The sequence below is a fragment of the Hoplias malabaricus genome, chromosome 14 (assembly GCF_029633855.1).
Source record: "Hoplias malabaricus isolate fHopMal1 chromosome 14, fHopMal1.hap1, whole genome shotgun sequence".
NCBI classification, from domain to species: Eukaryota; Metazoa; Chordata; class Actinopteri; order Characiformes; family Erythrinidae; genus Hoplias; species Hoplias malabaricus.
In genome coordinates, this window is record NC_089813.1 from 29,907,349 (window position 1) to 29,929,787 (window position 22,439).

The window sequence follows — 22,439 nt, forward strand, 5'->3', positions numbered from 1 at the left end:
TGCTCCTGGTTTGGGCACAAAGGAGGTTTTGTTTCAGTGTTTGCTGATTGGCTGAGACACAGTAAGGCTCTATGGCAGTGTTTGGAAATGGGCTTCAGTAATGCCCACCACGAGAGAGCCTCTGTTCCATTTTAAAACAGCTTTCTCAGGCTCAGACATGGTCAGCCGGTGAGTGACTGGGAACTTTAAAGTTACATTTCTGCTTTGGTTTGTCTGAATGGAAACAAAGTGTACTGATAAACTAAATGTTAAGTTTTTACCATTACATATTAGTGTAAATAATAGTGTTTAATAACTGTATAATAGGAGTATCCTACTGAGATCTTATACCATACCAGAATTTAACCCTGCACTTTTATTCCTCCTAGTATTTTGATAGTTGTGGAATTTAAACTGTATGTTATTGGCACTTTTATAATTTTTCGGCAGTATTGAGCATCCTGCTGGTGGCTATAAAAAGATTTTTGAGTCGTGTGAGGAGCTGGCGGAGCCTATCCCTGCTTATGTTACTGGTTTGTCTGTTTGCATGGTTTATTTCATTTTCATTTACTGAACTGAAGCATGTAACACTATAAAAACTGCAGTCTGACTGAAAGAGGGGAATCCCACAGAAACTTCAAGTGTATAAATATATATTGGATTATTAACTACCAGGTGCAGGTTTATTTTTTGGGGGGTAAAAATATATATTATATATATATATTAGTAGTATATATAGTATATATATTAAATTACAAACCTCATTTCCATTTTCAAAAAATTGTATGTTTTTTTAAAATGCATTAAAAGTGGGTATCTAATAAGGTAATTCTCTTAAGCCATTATTTAACTGACAAATATGCAAATAAATTAATTTTAAGGATGAACCACCTGAATATATTTTGTAAATGCATTATAAAACATTCATTCAATCATCTTCTGTAAGGCAAGGATTAAACCAAGCCCCCTGGGCATTAATATAACATACAAGTTCAAATATGATGCCTGCAACACACTCAAATATGAGAGAAGTATTTAAAGAATATTCAAGGAACATTGTTCAATAATAACAGATAGATTTGTTTTGTGACTCACCACTCATTGAAGAACATTACTACCTCTTTTTCTTATTGTCACATTGCAAAGAATTTATGTATTTGGAATTGACCCTACATAGTCATGTAAAAAGTTCAGTCAGTCTAGAGAGGTTCAGAGGTTTCCTCACATGCATGCAGAACGGGCACAACTTAATCATCAGTTTGTCACCTGTTCAGTCTATAGCCAGTTCATTCTGTACCCAATCCAGTCTGTTCTCAGTTCAGTCTGTGACTTTTGCCAGTCCAGTCTGTTCCCAATCCAGTCTAACACCAAATATTTTAGGAGGACCTTATATACATTGGAGTAGTGGGGGAAGGGAATTGGAGGAAGAAGAGGAGTTTGAAGAGGGGTAAAGGGGATGATGAAGATGATCAAAGAAAGAAAGAGATAAGATAGAGGAAGGAAGGTTAAGAAGAGGTGTGAAAGGAGGGGTATGATGTAAGTGGGGGAATGATTGTTGGGAATGGGGGATGGGACTATGAGGGGGATAACAAAAGGTCACACAAAGATGAAAAAAGACCATATAGTTTCTCTCAGCGGGAAGAAGCCATACATCAATTCTATACAGAAATGCCACTATACATTTTGGGATGCTCATCTCCGATGGCCTGAAAGACATTGGAAATGAATGCCATTTTCAGACGAGTTTTGACATCAGCTTGTTTTTGGGAAAAATTAACATTGTGAGGCACTATTGATACTGAGTATTTGTACTTCCAGGAAGTTCAGTTATTTGAAGCAAGTCAGTTTCAGGCCTCTTTTTGTGTGTGATACATAAGCCTGGCTTTGTAGACACAGAATGTGTATGCTTGAAGGGCCTGCCTCCCTGAAGAAGATACTCAGCACTTTTTAGAAATTTGGTATTAGGTAGAAATGAACTAAATTTCCACTCACAAACAATTTTGATCTTCATTTTCCAAATGATTAAAAAGTGCAATTAAAAAGAAATATAAATGTTATAAATGGTTTACAGTCTGTTTATTAATGTTATCAATTAGCTGGTAAATGCATTAAAAATCATTAATAAACATTTATACACATAGAAAAAGGTGCAACAGTGGCCTGCTGTTTGCTAAATTGTGAAGCCACTGTTAAACCTCAGATCCCTGGATATTGACCTTAATTTGTGTTCTCCATCAGTTGACTTTATACCTGTCAGCTTCAGCATATATTTGTTAATAAGTTTAACCCTTTAATAACCACATTTATTCAATTAACCACTGATAAAATTCATGGACAATGATGAAAATGTGGTGCACCTTAACATAAGAAATGACTAAATTCACATTCCCAGGTCTGAGCTTATTCTTTACCTCAGTATTTTCCAAAGCCTTCACTATTAGATGAAAACAGTGTGTGTAAACAAATGAGTATTATGGCCCTTTAAGTGTTTACAACCTAATTAATGGCCATGTATTAAAATTACATTTTAAACCATTTATAAACCTATATAAATGTCATTGGCAGATTTGTGGTTGGGGCGGCAGGCTTTTTTCGCCTCTACCCTTCAAACAGTCCACTGATAAGTGTAGTCTTATTTTAAAACGGTTATTCAGTATAAACATTTAAAATCTATTCTTTGTACTTTTGTCAGTTTAATAATGTTTAGAAGAATTCACAATCACAAATTATTGTTCTTGTTGCATTATTAAAAAATGTCTCAACTTATTAATTAATTTATTTTTTTGATATTGGAGTTTTACAAAAGAAAATATTTTTAAAAATGAATGACTGTCAGTGTCATATATAGACATTTTGTAGGTTGTCCAATTTATTCTGAAAGTAAATTATATGGCTAATTTTGTGTTGTGAACTCTAAGAGGTTCTTATTACCAACTCTGTAAATAAATCTGAGCTGGCATGTTTCTCTACAATGTACCACATTTCTGAATGACTTTGAAACCTCTGTGGAATTGTCCTTTAATTTCATTATACTGCCTGGACTCCACTGTCACAGCCACTGTCACTGTAATGGTTATTTTTGCTGTCACTGTGGTGGTACCCTCAAGGGTATGTATACCTATATGTATACCTATAATTAGGGAACATAATTATACCTTATATTATTATAATTTTAGAATTTAAATAATTCAAATAATAATAAATTGTGTTGATTTCATATTCACATGTTCATTTCCAGGAGTTATATTATGTTCTTTAACTTTACAGAGTTCTATAAGGAAACTTACAAATATTCATAAGAATGTAATGTCCTTTTAAGGAACACAAGTGGACTTTAAAGCCTGTGTTGTACATTTACATTTACATTGTTTGTACCTTTAGTAACAATAATGTACCTTTACTCTACTATTTTGTGTGAGAGTGTAGTTCTGAATTAAACATAAAATACAGATTAATAAACTGAGGCCTGACTCCTAAAATGTACTACTTCTGTGTGATGTCATATATGTGTGTTTTTCTGTCAGTTTTCTGAAACCTCTGGGAATCAAGAATGTACTTAGTAAAACAGGACTGTTATGAAAATGTAATATGCAAAAAGGCAATGCAATCTGATATTTGAGTTTCATTTTACCATTCATACACATACATTTGTCTATAACTTTTTGATTTACAATCCAGTACTGATTTTTCACTTAAACAGATATTCAGATGATTTATGAATACAATTATTTCAATTAAAATGTATTTTCCAAATGAAATGTTTGTATAACAGTTTCATGAGTTCAGTTATATCAAATGAGATTATTCAATTAAAATGCACATTTTGAGATCACAAGTGTACGTGAGAGGGACATTCAAAATCAAATATGAAAATTCATTGCTATTTTACGTATTATATTTTCATTTTAATTTTGAGACTGCTATGCTTCCATTATGCCTGCTGGCTAGGTGTAATTCCAAAATGGCTAAATGGTGCTCTGCTACGTTTGGGTCCCGGACTTTTTGAGATTGGAGATGAACCTTTTCATCATCTTTTTGATGGCCAAGCACTCATACATAAGTTCGACCTGAGGAATGGACACGTCACATATTATCGTAGGTAAAAAGGCATCACTTTTCTTTTTCCTTGATTGAGGGTACTAATGGGGCACAGAGAGTCAAAACACAACAGGATTTATAAAATAAATGCACCGTTAAATGTAAACACAAGAACATTTAGGCACAACACAAGTACATTAAGGTAGAACACAACATATCTTTTGTTTACAAATGCTGTTGGGTTGTAACCCTCTGAAATACCACATGTGGATCTCTGAAATACCACATAGCTACCACAGGGCTACCACATAAATATATGATCCAGAGACATTATACACAAGGGGTAATTAATTAAAATTCATTAAAATCCAGTTAGAGGTGGCATGGTGGGGCAGCAAGTAATTTCGCAGTCACACAGCTACAAGGACCTGGAGTGTTTTCTCTTGGTGTGTTCTCTCCATGTCCATGTAGCTCTGATTTCCTCCCATGGTCCAAAAAACACACGTCGTTAGGTGGATTGATGACTCAAAAATGTCCATAGGTATGAGTGAATGTGTTAGTGTGTGTCGCCCTGTGAAGGACTGGTGCCCCTTCCAGGTTGTGATCCCGCTTTGAGCCCAGTGATTCCGGGTAGGCTCCAGACCCACCGCAACACTGAACTGGATAAGTGGTTACAGATAATGAATGAATGAATGAATAAAGTCCAGTTAGAGAAGATTTTCTCAGGCCAAGGTCTGGAACATAATGCATAACCTGCATTATAATCAGTGCCATATCCTGCATACTGAAGTTGCCGTATAGTTATAGCAACATTTTATGTAGTTAACAACGGAATTTTAAATCAAATTACTCTTTCAATTACATTTCAATATACAACAACAATATTTTACATCTACATCATTTAACTGTAAACAAAATGTCCTTTTTTAATTTCAAATTTACAGATAAAGCAATGTTTTTTTTTAATGTCCCTAATGACCATTGCAGTTGACTTACTATTTTACATAACCAGCAATCTAATTGGTTCTTATTGTTGGAGGGCGGGACTTTATTAGTTAACAGCAAGCTTATTCTCTTTATGCTGAAGGACAGGAATCCACGTTCAGCTGTGAAACTGTCCCGAAAGAGCATTTATCACATCCCTTGGGCTATTTTTACTGGCTCCAGGACAGCGGTGTCTAAAGCCGTGCCCTGTGTGTGTCCCTCATTTGAGTCATGGTGCTCTTTTTTTTTCTTTTCTTTATTGAACAATGAATCAATGTACAGAGTACATGCATAGGGATTGTCAATTTAACAGAAAAAGAGGGCACAAAAGTTGCAAAATAAATTTTATATCAGTTTATAAGTGTTACAGTGTTCAAGAGTGATAATGGTTAAAGGGCTTTGTGATTGAATTAAGGAGTGTGTACATAGGAGTTCTTTTTGAAAATGTATATTTGTGTATATAAAACTTTGCTAAACATAATAGTAAATTAATAGATTCCTTTTTGAATAAGGCTGAAGTCAAAGGTTACTTTTCTTCTAAGAAAATTTGAAAAGTCATTCCAGAATATACTGCAGTAGATACATTCCCAAAAGAGATGATCACTGGTTTCATTATATCAGAGCAGTCTGATATTACAGTAGGGTTCAATTTAGCTAATTTAAATTAACTGGGTAACAATTATGACAATTTATATTTTCAAATTTACTACTCTAAAAGCTAGTACAGGCAGGAACAGATTTTTGAGTTCTATGAAGGATTTATCTTATTTTGCTTATAAAAAGACACTAGCCAATGAATAAAGTGGAAGAGTTTAAATGAATTCCTGACGGTATGAAATAATAATTTGATACCGTCAGGAATTGCACTAAAAAGTGTAGCATATTTTTTAGAGGTAACTGGAAAAGAGTATTCTTCCATAAATGTAGCATAAGAGAACAAAATTCCATTATTCTCCATATTCTCCAAAGATGATGTATCTGATATTTTTGTTGTTCCATATATAATATTTATGTAGTAGTCACAGCGCTCATCATAATGCACAGATTGGCTGACGTGTGATATGCAGAAATGTATGCGATTAGTCTGGTAATTTCCTGGAGCACTAACCATAATGACTAGAAGAGTCACATTCTGTTAAAAATTAAACAGCTCTTAAAGGTTTATTAGTTATAGGTCCAGGTCCGGATAGGACAGTGTCTGAGTTTGGACTTGGACTTATATACTGCAAACCCTAATGTTCAAAGTAATTAACTGGATTCACTGATTCTAAATTAGAAATATATTCAAAAGTTGCACTCAATTTAACAATCTATATATCTTCAACATTTTCTGCTTTCTGAGTTTGTGAAAGGGTAAAGTTTTGATTTAGCAAAGTCATGTTTATGGTTTTAAGTCAAAATAGCGATATTATAATGTGGTTTTTTGTTGTTTTTTTTTAATCCTCAATGGTTTTTAATTTGTGAATAATTTAGTAGTTTGTAATAACTTAGGAATATACATATATATTAACCTACCTTATTAACCTAGGTTTCTCAGGACAGATGCATATGTACGAGCTATGACAGAGAAAAGGATTGTGATAACTGAATTTGGCACTGTAGCCTACCCTGACCCATGCAAAAACATCTTCTCCAGGTTAGTAGAATAGACCTCTCCTTAATAAGTGGCCTGTTGTATAGCACAAAGTTTAGTATTCTTTTTATTGGATACAACAGGTTTTTCACTTACTTCAAAGGTGTTGAAGTAACAGACAACTGCCTAGTGAATATATACCCTATTGGGGAGGATTTCTATGCTTGCACAGAAACCAACTTTATTACCAAAATCAACCCAGACACCCTGGAAACAATAGAAAAGGTCAGTGCTAGTATTCTTCCGATCATTTAAGTAAAGAAAACATATAAGCAGAAATGGTAAACATGTGAATCATCCCACTTCTGTTTATTTATAGGTAAATTTGTGCAATTATGTCTCCATCAATGGTATGACTGCTCACCCACACATTGAGCAAGATGGTACAGTGTACAACATTGGAAACTGTTTTGGGAAAAACATGCAATTTGCCTACAACATTGTCAAAATCCCTTCTGCACAGAAAGGTTGGTTTGGCACACGGATTATAAACGTTGTTATTAGCCTATTCTGGGGAGTCACTGATTCCTTGTTTTGTTGCTCAGACACATCTGATCCCATTGCGAAGTCCAATGTTGTGGTGCAGTTCCCCAGCAGTGAGAGGTTCAAGCCCTCTTATGTTCACAGGTCAGTTGCCATTGTAAGAAACACATAAAAATTGTTATGTTAAATTGTTTGTTAAAACTTGTAGACTTGGTGAGGTTTAAAAGCCTAAAATGTTTTTCTTCTTATTGACATGTAAAAAATGTTATATGTCATATGTAATATATATCTTAAATCTTAGTATCTGGATCTACTACCTTATAAGTGATTTGTTAATAAATAAAATCAGGTAAAAAACATAATTGTCCATTAAATGCTTTCAGCTTTGGAATTACGGAGAAGTACTTGGTGTTTGTTGAAACCCCAATAAAGATTAACCTCCTGAAATTCCTGAGTTCATGGAGCATCACAGGAACAAATTATATGGACTGTTTTGAGACAAATGAGAAGATGGGAGTAAGTTTTCATTCAATCATATATTTTTGTTTATTTATTTATTTATTTATTTATTTATTTATTTATTTATTTCTAATTGTACAGTTTGTTTGGGACATAACTGTCCATTTGCTCTCCCTGTCCAGACGTGGTTTCATCTGGCCACCAAACATCCTGGAGAATATATTGACTACAAATTCAGGACATCGGCCTTCAATGTTTTCCATCACATAAACTGTTATGAAGATGAGGATTTTATAGTGGTGGACTTGTGCACCTGGAAAGGGTGAGCTAATCTGCATTTGTTTATTTGTTTTGTATTTGTATTTATTTGGATATTTTAAATTTTTTTTTCTAAATTATATTATTAATTATTAAATTGTCTAATTTATTAATATATTCTTACAATTTAATATGCATGAAGTTATTTAGCATCAAATCCCTGCATAAACTAAACTTTCCACTTGGACAAACTTGTTTAAACTTTAGTACTAGAACTCAGTATTACACTGAATTGAAAAAAAGACAAAAATGTATTTTTGCACTGCTGCTGCATATATAAGTCAAACAGAATTGTGAACAGAATATTGCTGTAGTGTAAAATTGGCTATGAATATTCATATTCATAATGTGTCTGGTATCTCAAACATTCATGTTGAGATACCAGACACATTTAATCTGTCAAAATACTGTCCCACCTTTGAGAACAGGTATGAGTTTGTGTATAACTACTTGTACCTGGCCAACCTAAAGCAGAACTGGGATGAGGTGAAAAAATCTGCAATGAGTGCACCACAGCCAGAAGTACGAAGATATGTGCTGCCTTTGGATGTCTACAGAGTAAGATGAATTAATTAATAAATTTTGTTTCATCAAAAATTAAAGAACTGCAACTATGTTCAAATGAAACAGAAAAAAAGGACAATGGGGTTCGACAATGAAACTGAAACACCTGGTTTTAGACCACAAAAATGAATTAGTATGGTGTAGGGCCTCCTTTTGTGGCCAATACTGCATCAATTGGTCTTGGGAATGAAATATACAAGTCCTGCACAGTGGTTAGAGGGATTTTAAATCATTCTTCTTGCAGGATAGTGGCCAGGTCACTACGTGATGCTGGTGGAGGAAAACGTTTCCTGACTCGCTCCTCCAAAACACCCCAAAGGGGCTCAATAATATTTAGATCTGGTGACTGTGCAGGCCATGGGAGATGTTCAACTTCACTTTCATGTTCATCAAACCAATCTTTCACCAGTCTTGCTGTGTGTATTGGTGCATTGTCACCCTGATACACGGCATTGCCTTCAGGATACAATGTTTGAACCATTGCATGCACATTGGATGCACATTGTCTTACTGGTGCAATGTGCAATTAATGAAGATTGGCCACCAGGCGGGTCCAATTTAGCCATGAAACCTCCCACACTAAAATGACAGGTGTTTCAGTTTCATTGTCCAACCCCTATATATATATAGTGTATGGTTATTTTTTGGAAGCAAAAGTATTTTAAAATGTTCTACTTGGTGTATGTATTATTATGTTTTAACATATAGAGCATTATTTTTTAGCAAGTCTAACGGGCAATTCTAAATAGATTTTAAATTACAATTAGCAGTAACAACTGTGACAGGCTTATCATATGCATTTCACTAACTGATAGGTAGAGCCAGGAAAGAATTTGATCTCACTGGCTTACACCACAGCCACAGCGGTAATGCGCAGTGATGGGACCGTCTGGCTTGATCCTGAGGTTCTTTTCTCTGGACCACGGCAGGGTAATTACCCAGAAACTCTAACTAATCTGAACAGCAGTTCAACTACTGACACTAGAATGAAACATTTTTAATAACCATAAAAATGTCCCTTAGCTTAGATTGGCCTTACAGAGAATCTGTTATTTGTTTATTTTCTTGATATGTAACTGACAAAAGCACAAAGAAAATAATTCTAGTGTATATAATAATAAGTGTTTCCACTTATTCTTAAAACACACATTTGTAGGTGGATTGGTGACTCAAAAGTGTCCGTGGGTGTGAGTGAATGTGTGTGTGTTGCCCTGTGAAAGACTAATGCTTCCTCCAGGGTTCGCCACTTCTCCACTTGTTGTCATTTGCATCCATCACTGATAACAGTCTTGATGGTCCCTTTTGTCATAGCCATGAAAAGTAAACTATGTTAATTTGTCATGAAAACAAGCTGAAACATCCTCTTACTTCACTTGTTCCTACTGACTTTTGAATATCTAAGATGAGCTTGGGCTTAAAAAACATATTAGAAATTCCATATTAAACATATTAGAAATTATGTGTAACTTTCTCTTTGTATAATAGAGCTTCAGGTTGTATTCAGCTCTTTTAAGTATTTCCAAACCCAAATGGCTATTTATCACTGTATCATGACAGCATCTTATGCAGTGCCATCTTAGGTCTTGTAGGTCATGCTCAATCAACATATGTTGCCATACCCCACTTGAACTTTTATTAAGTAATGTAGATGATGAGAGACTTAAATTCTTTGCAGTATAAAGTGAGCAACCTATTCTTGCAAAGCCTGAGCCTTTTGTGAATACTCTTTTTACAAATTTTATATTCACCTGTTTATTGTAATTATAATTATAATTATGCACAACATAAGATGTAAAATATCCTATGCCAATCCATTAGAGCTTCACATAGGGCCCACCCCACTCTCTTCCTACCGGCAGCCACACAATTTCTATAGTTCCAATCCTACAGCTACACCCTAAGCTTGCAGTGGCCGTTTATGATCCAATCAGCAACCAGCTACCCTTAACACCTATGGTTACTCAAAGAGCCCATCACATGAGTACCCAAACCACCCACTGCATCACTAGCTCTTCACAGGGGTCATTAGGTAGGCACCACCCCATGTGCTCCTCAGTATTTTATTAAATCCCCACGTTCTTTACCATTTTATGTTTAGAAACATAAATTTGTGAATTGTTTCAGTGTTTACCCTGAAGCCATCACAGAAATGTGAACATCTCCCCATCTTTATTTCTGAAAGACTGGTCTGTTATCAATTAAAATGAATTAAAATGTATTTCTTGCAGCACTACACAACTTTACCAGTGTTTTGTTCCTCATCCCAGCTTTTTTTGTGTTGCCAGCATCAAATTAAAAATGAGCATATATTTGTCAAATAAGAATACAACTTTAAAAATAACTATAGAGTTAAAATTATTTGTGCATCATTGCATTTTTCATTTACATATTGCAGTGTCACAACATTTTTGGTAAATGGGTGCTGTAGTGCTGTAGTTAACATGTAGTTGTAGTTAACAAGTGGTTTGAGCTCTCCACTGTTGTTTTATTAGCAGCAGTTTAAAAATATATGGTTACATCACATCTTGATGGAAACATGTTATAGCCTTCAAAATCCCAGCTTGGTAGGACTTGTAACAAAGGTAACAAAGCAGGATGTAAAAGCAAGTTTGTTTTATTTGAATCCATGAGAAAACAAAATAAAGAAATATGACTAGAAATAAAGAGCAAAAACAAAAACCTAAACTGCAGACAAGAGTACACACTGACAAAAAGAACCACCATTATAATTATAATGCAAGGCAACCTCAGGACAGAGAGAAACACTCCCAGGTGCAACACATGAACATGGTAAAGCAAGAGAGGAGCAAATAGGAGCTAGGTGCAAAACAAAACAAGACAAAATAAGTGCAGAAAAAAATTAGACAAAATGCCACAAAATTCCCAGGGCAGAGGCAGAACATAACAGAACTGCGTGATGGGTGGAGACCAGTATTATTTATTTATATCATTTGTATTTAAAGGCCTAATGTAATTATGTAATTGTACAGAATTCCCTCTTTTCATGTTTTACACTTTTCTACTCCAGCTTTTGAGTTTCCTCAGATCAACTATAGAAAACACAATGGGAAAGATTACACATTTGTCTATGGACTTGGACTGAACCATTTTATTCCGGACAGGGTAGGTATGACTAAAAACATTTCTCAAATGACTTAATCAGCCTTGCCATATTCATTTACTGTTTGTGACCTTAGTGTTTGTGGTTTTGTAGATTTGTAAATTGAATGTAAAAAATAAAGAGACCAGAATATGGCAAGAAGCAGACTCATATCCATCTGAGCCTCTGTTTGTGCAAAATCCAGACGCTCAAGAAGAAGACGATGGTAAGGGAAAAGATTTAGCATTGATTTTAACTGAGAAGTAGGTGATATTTTGATTGTTTATACTCCTCTTGGAATTATACTGTAATGCTATGTCCTCATTCACTGATATCTTAATTAAGACTCGATTAAATTCACTCACAGTGATGGCTGGTATAGCATAGTGTGTAATTATAGCTACTGTCTATGGAGAAAACAAGAGATCAATTCCCTGCTGTTGTAAGCACTACGCTATTAATAGACTTGCAAGACTCCTAACAGTTTCAGTCTACATCTGTAACATGATTAGAATTTTAAGTGAACGTGACCCTTGAGTTCTGGTTGTGTTCTTAGGTGTTCTCCTGACCATTGTGGTAAATCCAGGGGCTGCAAAACGACCAGCCTACCTTCTAATACTTGACGCCAGAGATCTGACTGAGATTGCACGTGCTGAGATTGATGTCATAGTTCCAGTCACTTTACATGGCATGTATAAAGCCTAGTAGTACAAAAATTGTAAGTAACAAGTTTTCTTCAGTGCACAGGAAAGTCCCTGGGGAGGCTCATTTGAATAACCCAGTAAACATGGCTGCATCATTGTGAGGGAATATATCAATAACACAATATTAAAAATCTTATTTGAAATGAGAAGGCCACCTTAGCACACATATACTTTTACTCTCTTTTACTTTTGAAAATATTTTTTGGCATTTTACTAACCATAGTTTGAATACACTTATAAACTAAAAACTGAAAATTTACTTTTTTTTAAATCTAGGATTTTTTTTCCATGATCAACATAACACATTAACTATATTCTTTATCCAGGAATATATATGAATGAACAAATGTAATACTAGTACTATTAAACTTCAAAGTATATTAGTTTTATCACACGTGTACCTAATAGGATCTTCTAAAATGTGTAGTTAACTGTGAATTCTTGTCATTACCATCCAAGATACTTATTTTTGTTGTTTATGTAATAATTTTGACCATTTCATTTCTTATAAATTTATTTTGGAAAAAAAGTAGTAAATATTCTTAAACATATATTAAATACTTTATTGTTTATTGGTGTATTTGATCATATTCCTGTATTGTATCGCATTTATAATACTCTGTGTATTATATAAAACTCTGACTGTGGTACCCAATCAGCATAACTATCAAAGGAAAATAAGTGTAATCACTCAGATAGTGTTGCTTCTATGGAGTTGGTGCAAATTAGCCATTTTCAACACATCACAATACAAACCAGCATACAAGTGTCTCCAGCTTCATCTTTCTTATTTGCATCTCATTTGTATGTTCAACCGAAGCACAAAAGACCAATCTGTGTGTGCCAATAAATTATTTATAGTTTCTATTCACAAACAGCAACTGTGCATTGCTGCTAATTTGCTGCTTGACAGGTTACAGTTTAAAATAAAAAAATTTAGCCAAAACAGGATTTAGTCACAAAGAAATTCTTGAAGATGGTTTATTCAGAGGTATTTTTACATTCGAAGAAGAGGAGATCTCTTCTTCGGACTGGACAGCTGGTATTGCTTTTGTTTGATGATTTTCAGACATTTGCTCAAGACCTATTTAAAAAAAGATATAAAATATTCTGAATGAGGTAAGAAAGAGCACTAAACTGACTTTGTATGCTTTGTATGCTTATGTTTCTCTCAGCTAGCCAGTCCATTTACCACTGGGGTTTTTTCCACCACCTGGTTTTAATTTTGGCTTCCCATTACAAAGTCTGAATGAACTGGACTTGGCAGAAGAGTAGGGCCCTATGATTTCCACGATATGGAAAACAGAAATGGATTCACGAAATTGAGGAATAAATGTGGGATTCAGATATAAATATGGAATATGCATGTGTTTAGTTTCATATGAGTTTCAGTTTGCACTCATTCATTAAATGAGTGTGAAAAGTTTCCACAAAAAAAGAAAACATGTATAACGTGTAACCTGTAAAACCTGTAAATTTTACCTTCCTGGTATCTTGAGGAAGAATGACTCCATCATCCCATAGCCTGCTTGATGAGTAAAATGCAGTGCTCTCTTCTTCCAACCTTTAAACAAATTAAAATTCATATTTAGTCCACTATTAATTTTAAAATCCCTGAACCCTTTTTAATTAACATAGCATAAAAATGTACCCAATGTTGCACACAATATTCATTGTCCCATTCATGAACATTCGCTTCAGTGTTTGTGTGCTAATTTCTGCAGATATTAATAACAGTCAGCCATGGCTTGTGGCTTTGTTTGCAGGCATAGCCTGTAACCATTACTTACCAAACTTCACATTGTTAAAATTATGGTGACAGTAAAATTGGTGAAATAAACCAAATATTTATTAAAGACAGTAAATGATGTGATTGTGTAGTGTGATTATTTTCCTAAAAATGTTTTAAACAATATACTGTATTATTATATTGTAATAATATAATTATTGTATTCTGATCAGGATGGAGCATTTACAGAAAACAAATAAATTAAGGAATTAATGTATTATTGTTGGGTGACACAGTGGCGTAGCCGGTAGTGTCGCAGTCACACAGCTCCAGGGATCTGTGAGGAGCTTGCTGTGTTCTTCCCGTGTCCGCATGGGTTTCCTCTGGGCTCTCCCACAGTCAAAAAACACACGTTGGTAGGTGGATTGGCGACTTAAAAGTGTCCATAGGTGTGAGTATGTGAGTGAATGCGTGTGTGTGTTGCCCTGTGAAGGACTGGTGCCTCCATTAATGCTATTTTCTATTTTTTTTTCCATTTTATTAATTCAACTGCGACCCTGAACTGGATAAGCAATGAATTAATTAATTAATATTATTATTTCTATTATAGGTGATCAAGATATTGTTCATTTTTTTATTTGCACATCAAGTATCCATCCAAGTATTCCATGTTAAATTATGCTCAAATATTTGTATACACCAGATTTGAGTTTAATCATACGGATATACCAAGGATGAAACTGATCAATATTAAAATAATTAAATTTGTGTGCAACCAAGTTACGATCAATTATTACTGTTCACTGATGATTAAGGTCTGTTGAATAAATTGCCTTTGTACAGCCTTCATCTGAACCTTCATATAAAGATATATATTTTTTTAACTGTCTCTCTCACTGTTTATTAATGCGCAGTGCCTCCTCTTCATCCTGCACCAAAGCTCCAGCATGACCTGGGGCCACAACAGACACTCTAGCATTGGGCCACAGAAACAAGAAGTTGGGGTCAAAAGACCTGCCACACTAAAAAAAAAACAGAAATGCATTAAAACTTAACAGCTGTAATAAAGTAATCAAGAGAGGAAATCATTTTGCCAACACCCTGAGTAATTCATAAACAACATAAATGAAGAATGGAAGCACTACTAACCATGGCATAGCTGTCACCCCCATAACAGCCTCCGATGACCACTGTGATCTTGGGAGTAGAAGCACAAGCCACAGCTGACATCATGGATCCCTGAGCTTTCAATCTGTTAGTGTTAGACTCTGCCTGAGTAAGGGAAATACAAAAACAGATTACAAAATAGGATTAATCAATCAATTAATAAACTCTATATATACAATATTTGACACTGCTAACTCAGAATTGATAAATTAATGAATAAACTAAAATATAATCAGTCTCACAATGTTACCTCAAAACTAACATCCAATAATAAAAATCCAGAAGCTAAAAATCCAATATTATTTCCTTTATTTATCCAGGAAAGTATCTCACTGAGATTAAATATCTCTTTTGAAGGAGAGTCCTGGCCAGGACAGGCAGCAGCACATGCAATATTTACACAAACAACACAAACCACAAAACCTCTAATATGCAATTTAAAACATTTACAAACCATTTTACTCAATTCCGATGTCTGAAGAATGTTTTAAAAACTTTTAGTGGCACTAAATCTTGCAATTTTAAACCTTTCTGTACCAAATTCCAATCTGATTGTGCGGCATAATGAAAAGCTTTCCTATTTCAGTACATACTGTAGCAACTATAAGAAGATACAACGATTGAGAACACAGACCATAATTTCCATTACTCTTTTGACAAAAACAAAGATAAATATAATATAGCTTTAACCTGAGAAGCTCAAGGGCAGTTACATCCTAATGGCACCAGCTTGAAGTAACTGCCCTTGAGCTTCTCTGCTTATTGCTTTCTTCAGCAATTGGTGCTTGGTGCTTTCTTCAGCTCCAATGACCTGGACTCCTCTGGCTGGAAGCACATTAATGCCCATGTGATACCCTGGAGAACGCACCTGCATGTTGACATTGACGTTGTTGTGACTGTCAGATTGTCCATATAGGCTTTGGATGAGGGTTATCAGACTCAGAGGGCCTCTGCATTCAACCTCAGGTCCTTGGTGCTGGAGAAAGGAAGATGCCTGGCTGCTATGGTTTTTTTTTCATCTGGGTGGTATCAGTCTTTTAAGAGCCATATGAAAAACACTGACAGCACCCTAAAGGATACTGCCTCCATCAAGGCAACAAACCAGGAGTTGGATGTTTGGTTGGCAACAGATGACAAGTCAGGGCTTCCAGTATGATTCAAGGCCTGAATTTTTAAGCATGGAATCATTCCATATGATCTATGAATTCTCTTTGACCAAAGTGAAGGGCTTTGAGAAGAGGATAAGTCAGCAGCTGGGCAGATGGTAGTGTCTGATTTGTAGCCTAAGCAGCATTGCTCTGTATGGGAAAAGCCTCAACATGAGTATCCCCATGACCAGCCTAACTGAGTTCATGTTTACCTGTGGAAGAACTGTGCTGCAGCACAGGTAGTCCTTTAACTTAAAAGTCTTACAGATCAGTATAGAATTAAACACAAGGAGGAAACAGAAAGCACATGATGCATTAGACCAAGCAGGGTCACATCACTGTCAGAGACAGGGGCAGTAGCTTCAGAAAGACCAGGGCTTGGCAGATCTTCATCAACACATTACAATCAAGCTGACGGTAACCACAGGCATCATATTGTCCAAGAGGAGATAAGAGACAAAGTCAAGGTGGTGCATTTAGCTCAGATGGTAGGCATGAACCAGCAGGGAACATGGACAAGATGGAAATAGGCACTGTCACAGAAGATCCCCTGAGCTGAGTTACTGTTCCTGATAGTCAGTCTATGACATATTTCCAAATCCATCTAATCTCTTTACCTAAGAGAAGGTTGATGCACCATAATTTCCTTTTTGCCTTAGGAAAGAACACTGAAGCACATTTAGTGTTGCTGCCACAAAGTACTCGGTGAAGGATTCTGCTGCTGGGGGCAGGACCAAGTACTCAAGGCTATTTCTGACGCCATGTTCAGTAACAAAGTTTGAGCCATGTGGCTCCGACCATCAAAACTGTCAGCAGAACTTGGCAGAACTGGCAGATGAGGGTTGGCCTGGTGAAGCAACTCTGTAAACAATTGAGACCACCATGTAAACAATGGATTCAATATATTCCCTGTAAACAATAGAAACCACCCTGTAAACAATAGATTCAATAGATTCCATGTAAACAATAGAGACCACTCTGAGGCTAGATATTGTACTGGTTGCAGAAGCATCAAAGCAGGTGGTAACGCTGGAGCTCACTGTGCATTGTGGGGAGGATGGAAAAGACCAACAAAAAGAATAGGATCAAGTGTGCAGGCTGGCTGATGAGTGCTGCAGAAATGGTTGGAGTGCACAATGTCTGCCCATAGAGGTGGGCTGCAGAGGATTTGCAGCATGGTCTCTGTGTAAGGTCTACAGCCTTCTGGGCACCACAGGCACACATTACAAAAAGTCCATCAGAACCTGCAAAGAGGTATCAGAGAAGGACTCTAGATGGCTATGGATCAAAAGGAGTGGCAGAGGTTTTCTCACCTCATGTACTACATCTGGTTCCATCCATCCATCCATTATCTGTAACCGCTTATCCAATTAGGGTCGCGGGGGGTACAGAGCCTACCTGGAATCATCGGGCGCAAGGCGGGAATACATCTGGTTCCTTGACACTTAGTTACTCCACCTGCAGCTTGGTTCCTGACTAATAAGAATCACTTTAAAAAACTCCTGTTCAATTAGGTTGTCTGAAGTATTGCGAGTACATTTGTGTCTGTATACAGAGCTTTATCTCCTATTATCTTATCTAGTGTTTTCGGAATCTTCCATTCTACTGTACCTTATTATGTGAAAAAGTATGGACAGGCTCTGGTGCTATGTTCTGCAGGAAGATAAGAGGAATGTCTCTCTGGTCACACAGCTGAACAAAATGGGTACCTTTCAGAGAGGCTTCGTATGTTAGCTCACCATTGTTTGCCACAATGCCAACTTGATGTCTGGAAAAAACATGAATAAAGTCTTTTCTCAGTTTTTTGTTATGTCTTATTACATGCCTCAGTACAGATCTGTGTAAAAGCCACAGTGTTGTTTTTTAATTTTTTATACCCTAAGCAACAAAAAGTTCTGGTAAAAACCAATAACACTTTGGTATGTCATCAAACATATATACACACGGTCATCCAACATTTGTGAAATTTGTGTTTGTTTCACTTTGATGCAGCGACAGCTTCTATGCTTTAGCCAATAATGATATTAAACTCTATCAGGACCATCTAAATATCTAACATGCTAATACCATCAAGCTTAATTTCCCACTTACCCTTCAATTCTGGCAAACCCAGTAAGGAGAGTAGAGGCGTAGCGTGCCTTGAATTCCTGCAACTGGCTACCATCAGTTAGTCGACTAACAATCTAAAAGTGCAAGAACATAAATGATTATTGGTCTTTTCTGGAGGTGTGTGGAGGAGGTGAATATGAATGTATGCAAGTGCATTTAAAACCTCACCAGCCTGATATCCATGCTGTGATTGTAGCTCCGTGGTGCAAGGCCCATTAGCTCCTCGGCACTGTGTAGTGGCTCATTTATCTCAGTGATGTCCTGCTCTGGGACAACGAAGTTAAGTGTCGAAATTATGTTCCTGGTACACTCATACGCCTCAGTCTCTGAGGCAGAAAAATGATCCACAACACCACTCTTCCTGAACAAGACAAATATTAAGAAATATTTTCTGTATTAGTAACTATTTTGAGATTTTCTGAATTGAATTAAATTATTGTGATTGCAATCATAGATGTAACTTTATGAAACTTTTTTTCCCCACTAACAATATACTGTTTTTGAACAATTTTTGATGCATTTCTTTTTTGCAACTTAAGAGAAACCAACTAAATCGATATTTAAATTATCTCCCCACATTCTAGTTCTTATGTAATAATTCTTAAAGAATTTGGCTGGCAACTGTGGCATAAAATTTAGTCAAGTGGTTTGAAACTGGAAGGCCACAAGTTCAATCAACCTGAAAGGGAGGGGAAAAAAGGCAAGGTAGTGAACAACACATCCACAGCTGAGGTAATCTTGAGCAAGGCAGTGAAATAGCTGGCCACTGCTCTGTGTGTGTGTGTGTGTGTATTCACGGCCATGGATGGATTGACTGAGGAGGCACAATTTCATTACACCTCTCTGCAATGATGTAAAAAGTGAAAAGTACTTTTTTGTACTTTGGCTACTGAATTGTTATAATAAAATAATAAACACATGCACTTAAAATACATAAATGCCAGGTATGCAAATGTTGACAAGGTTTTTGTTTTTTACTCTCACTATGGCAGATTTTTTTCCCTGCAATGACCAACTGTTACCCATGATGGTGTTAAAGGCTTATTTTGTGTACTGATTTTAAAAGGTAAGGTTTGAATTTAACAGTTTTATAGCAGTTCAGCTTTTGTAATGATTAATATTAACATTACTTGAGTTTAGACCTAAATACATTTCTGTTTCTACTCTAGTACAGCGTTTCTTTGAAAGGCAAAATAACTACATATACAATTATGATTCAAGAGAAGTAAAACAATACTTGACTCACTCTGCATGCAATGTTGCCCCTCCAAGATCTTCAGAAGTAATTTCTTCACCTGTAGCAGCTTTAACCAGGGGTGGACCACCTAAAAATATGGTCCCTATCTTGTGTACAATCACTGCCTCATCTGTCATGGTGGGAATGTATGCTCCACCAGCTGTGCATGATCCACAAACAACTGCCACCTGCAGAAAATATAGAAAACTGCATTAACACACACTGAATAAAATAATTATGCTATTCCTAAATAACAAGAGCTTACAACAGTACCTAACACTATAAAAATACATGATTATCATACCTGTGGAATCTGCATTGCTGACATTATAGCTTCATTGTAAAAAACGAGACCACCATGGTTCTTGTCAGGGAAGATTTCTGACTGTACACAGATTCATTTTTGCAGGGGTTATTAAAATTACATTGACAGTATTTTTATATTTTATTAACAGTGAAAATTACCTGAAGAGGTAAAAAGGCACCACCACTGTCAACTACATACACACACGGAAGACGATTCTGAATGGCTATTTCTTGTGCCCGCAGTTGTTTCTTCACTGTAATAGGGTATGCTGTGCCTCCTTTCACCGTGGCATCATTAGCAAAAAACACACACCATAGTCCATTTATCTGACCAACACCTGTAAGGAGCAAATAAAACTCTCCTAGGTTAGTAGATCAATTAATCAACTGTTCAACCAAAATTAATTATTGTATATATGCAAACAACACTACAAATATTTAGTTTCTCACAAAAATACCTGTAAGACAGCCAGCTGATGGAATATCCCCATAAGGTAAACCTAGTCCAGCAAATGGAGAAAGTTCAAGATAATCTTCATCATCCAACAGCATGCGGAGCCTATCTCTGACAAGAAACTTCTGGTTCCTCTGTGTGTGTCGAGCTATTGCCTTTTCACCAGCTCCATTCAACACTTTATCCTTGAGTTCTAGGTACCTGTACAAATAAACAACCTGGTATGCAGCAGGTGTTTGTATAACCAGATTCATTTAAAATAATAAATTTGAGTATGCAGTGGAGCCAAATAATCTAATATGAACCAGGCTTACAAAAGGAAAACATTTTGTTAAAGTATCTTACCATGCTGGTAACTATGTTATGACAGTATTCTATATAGTACAATGGATTAGCATTGAATTGAAACAGTTAAAACAATTTTTAATGTAACCAACTCATACCTTTGCTGGCATGCTTGACTGTTCCGTAAATTTGCTTCAAATATATGGCTTTTTACTGGATGAAATGCACCATCAATTACAGGAAAGGCACTCTGCATCCTTTTTCTGGGTACACTTGAACTCATTGAGCAGTATAAGGCTGGTTTGGCGGACCAGTTCCACTGCTGAATTTTAGGTGTCCCATGTGGACAGGCTGAGGTTATATACTTCCACTGGCATAAAGAGCAGTGAAAAGCTGCAACTGTGTATTTCTTTTCTGAAATCCACAACAGTGGCTGTGAGAAAATGTTTGAAAGTCTTCTTCTTCCATTCATGCAAATCAAGCTGATTAAAAAAAGAAAAGAATTCACAGTTAACTATTCTAAAGGTACAACAGCTGAGATTTTCTAATCTGTTAAACACTAATGATATATTTATTCAGATTCACAAATTACATAGTTTTAATGGAATCGTATTCAGTAGATTCTACTTGTGTTCAAGCACATCTGTGATGAAGAAATTTAGATTTTTAATCAACTTTGTTTAGATATCCTTTTTGTATTGTATATTTTATCCACCTGTATACTGTTTTACAGTGGGTCCGATGTTCCAATATTTCCACTGTTTCTTTTAGACAAAATAAGGTCAGATGGAATGTAATATGTAAGCATGGCTATTTCAAATAGTAAATGACCCCAGTAATGTCCCCAGTAAATGTCAATGGTGCCTTGAGCCCTTGAGGTCTTAATGAAGTCACACATTTTAGGAAAGTCACATTTAAGTTTACAGAGCTATCAAAGAGAAACATTTTAGTAGTAAAACTTTACAAATTTGACTTTCATTTCCTGTGCTGATAGATGCTGGATCTACTAAGATCTTTTACAATTCTATAATATATAAATATTTGTAAACGTATGTTACTTGAATATGGGTTTAGGCAACTCTGCTTCTTACTAATGCAGGATTTCATGAAAATGACATCTAAATCTGAGGGGTTTTACATAATCTATATAAAGATTTCTTTACATTTACAGGAATTGGCAGAACAGACTATCAACACAAAATTTTTGAATACAATAAATATGTTTTTAATAAAATAAAGATCCTCTTTTGTTTTGTTTTTTGAGTCATTATTGAGTTTTAGTAGAATACAATCTAAAGTTACCTGCACTTTCTTCTTGAATTATTATAGTGTGCCAAAGGTCGCTTATTTGATCGCTAACGTTAAATATCAGGTTGGCAATAATAGTAATTAAATAAAATAAACATACATCACGTGATTCATCCGCGAAGTTTTGTGGAGTCTGAGCATGTCACCTTGAGATACAGCGATACATTACAAGGCAACCTCCGGAGATGTGTTTTTATTTTTTTATTTTTTATTACGCTAAGTGTTACTTTCAAGATTGTCCGGAGGGAAACACGGCACAGAATACTTCCACTGCGCTACAGTCCGGGTGTATCTCATATTGCTCGCTACTCCCTATAGCCCTTAGCAGGGCTTATGAGTTTCAGGAAACCTGCGGAGGTGCGGATGGAGTATGCTTTACATAACTGCAAAGAACAATCTATAAGAATTTTGGACGAAGGCATGTTTACCTTTTA

The 22,439-nt window shown here is 35.7% G+C and overlaps 2 protein-coding genes across 7 annotated transcripts; one reads left to right on the forward strand and one right to left on the reverse strand.

The window, feature by feature from the left end:
• The first annotated feature begins 117 nt into the window (after nucleotides 1-117).
• Nucleotides 118-12,275, forward strand: LOC136665972 (retinal Mueller cells isomerohydrolase-like). 4 transcript variants are annotated; one of them, XM_066643885.1, is made up of 13 exons: nucleotides 118-168; nucleotides 3,928-4,078; nucleotides 6,530-6,637; nucleotides 6,718-6,859; nucleotides 6,954-7,101; nucleotides 7,180-7,261; nucleotides 7,501-7,633; nucleotides 7,759-7,898; nucleotides 8,323-8,452; nucleotides 9,274-9,388; nucleotides 11,487-11,581; nucleotides 11,673-11,784; nucleotides 12,115-12,275. In XM_066643885.1, exons 3-13 carry the CDS (start codon nucleotides 6,561-6,563, stop codon nucleotides 12,261-12,263), a joined length of 1,323 nt encoding a protein of 440 aa, XP_066499982.1. In that variant the 5' UTR covers nucleotides 118-168; nucleotides 3,928-4,078; nucleotides 6,530-6,560; the 3' UTR covers nucleotides 12,264-12,275. The 4 variants fall into 4 exon arrangements, with proteins under 4 accessions (XP_066499982.1, XP_066499981.1, XP_066499979.1 ...); XM_066643884.1 differs by lacking the exon at nucleotides 118-168 and adding an exon at nucleotides 432-512; XM_066643882.1 differs by lacking the exon at nucleotides 118-168 and having other exon boundaries at nucleotides 3,834-4,078.
• Nucleotides 10,944-22,202, reverse strand: si:ch211-198n5.11 (methylcrotonoyl-coenzyme A carboxylase 2). Of its 3 annotated transcripts, XM_066643880.1 has the most exons (13): nucleotides 22,106-22,202; nucleotides 20,856-21,179; nucleotides 20,417-20,613; nucleotides 20,118-20,296; nucleotides 19,957-20,037; nucleotides 19,662-19,840; nucleotides 18,584-18,776; nucleotides 18,398-18,489; nucleotides 17,918-18,074; nucleotides 15,141-15,263; nucleotides 14,889-15,013; nucleotides 13,745-13,826; nucleotides 10,944-13,346 (listed from the first exon to the last, which is right to left on the reverse strand). In XM_066643880.1, the coding sequence occupies exons 1-13, from the start codon at nucleotides 22,144-22,146 to the stop codon at nucleotides 13,260-13,262; spliced, it is 1,860 nt and encodes a 619-aa protein (XP_066499977.1). In that variant the 5' UTR covers nucleotides 22,147-22,202; the 3' UTR covers nucleotides 10,944-13,259. The 3 variants fall into 3 exon arrangements, with proteins under 3 accessions (XP_066499977.1, XP_066499976.1, XP_066499978.1); XM_066643879.1 differs by having other exon boundaries at nucleotides 10,944-13,826; XM_066643881.1 differs by lacking the exon at nucleotides 20,856-21,179 and having other exon boundaries at nucleotides 10,944-13,826; nucleotides 22,106-22,162.
• Nucleotides 22,203-22,439: the final 237 nt, after the last annotated feature.

What these genes read in the sequence shown, in the direction of transcription:
- LOC136665972 (XM_066643882.1), top strand. Translation starts at nt 3,846, where the DNA reads ATGAAAATTCATTGCTATTTTACGTATTATATTTTCATTTTAATTTTG. An exon ending in TTTCTCTGGACCACGGCAGG is followed by an intron (nt 9,389 to 11,486) that starts GTAATTACCCAG and finishes TTTCTACTCCAG; the next exon opens with CTTTTGAGTTTCCTCAGATC. An exon ending in ACCATTTTATTCCGGACAGG is followed by an intron (nt 11,582 to 11,672) that starts GTAGGTATGACT and finishes GTGGTTTTGTAG; the next exon opens with ATTTGTAAATTGAATGTAAA.
- si:ch211-198n5.11 (XM_066643879.1), bottom strand. Translation starts at nt 22,146, where the DNA reads ATGCTCAGACTCCACAAAACTTCGCGGATGAATCACGTGAT. An exon ending in ATCAGCTGGCTGTCTTACAG is followed by an intron (nt 20,297 to 20,416) that starts GTATTTTTGTGA and finishes TGCTCCTTACAG; the next exon opens with GTGTTGGTCAGATAAATGGA. An exon ending in CAGCAATGCAGATTCCACAG is followed by an intron (nt 19,841 to 19,956) that starts GTATGATAATCA and finishes TATTTTCTGCAG; the next exon opens with GTGGCAGTTGTTTGTGGATC.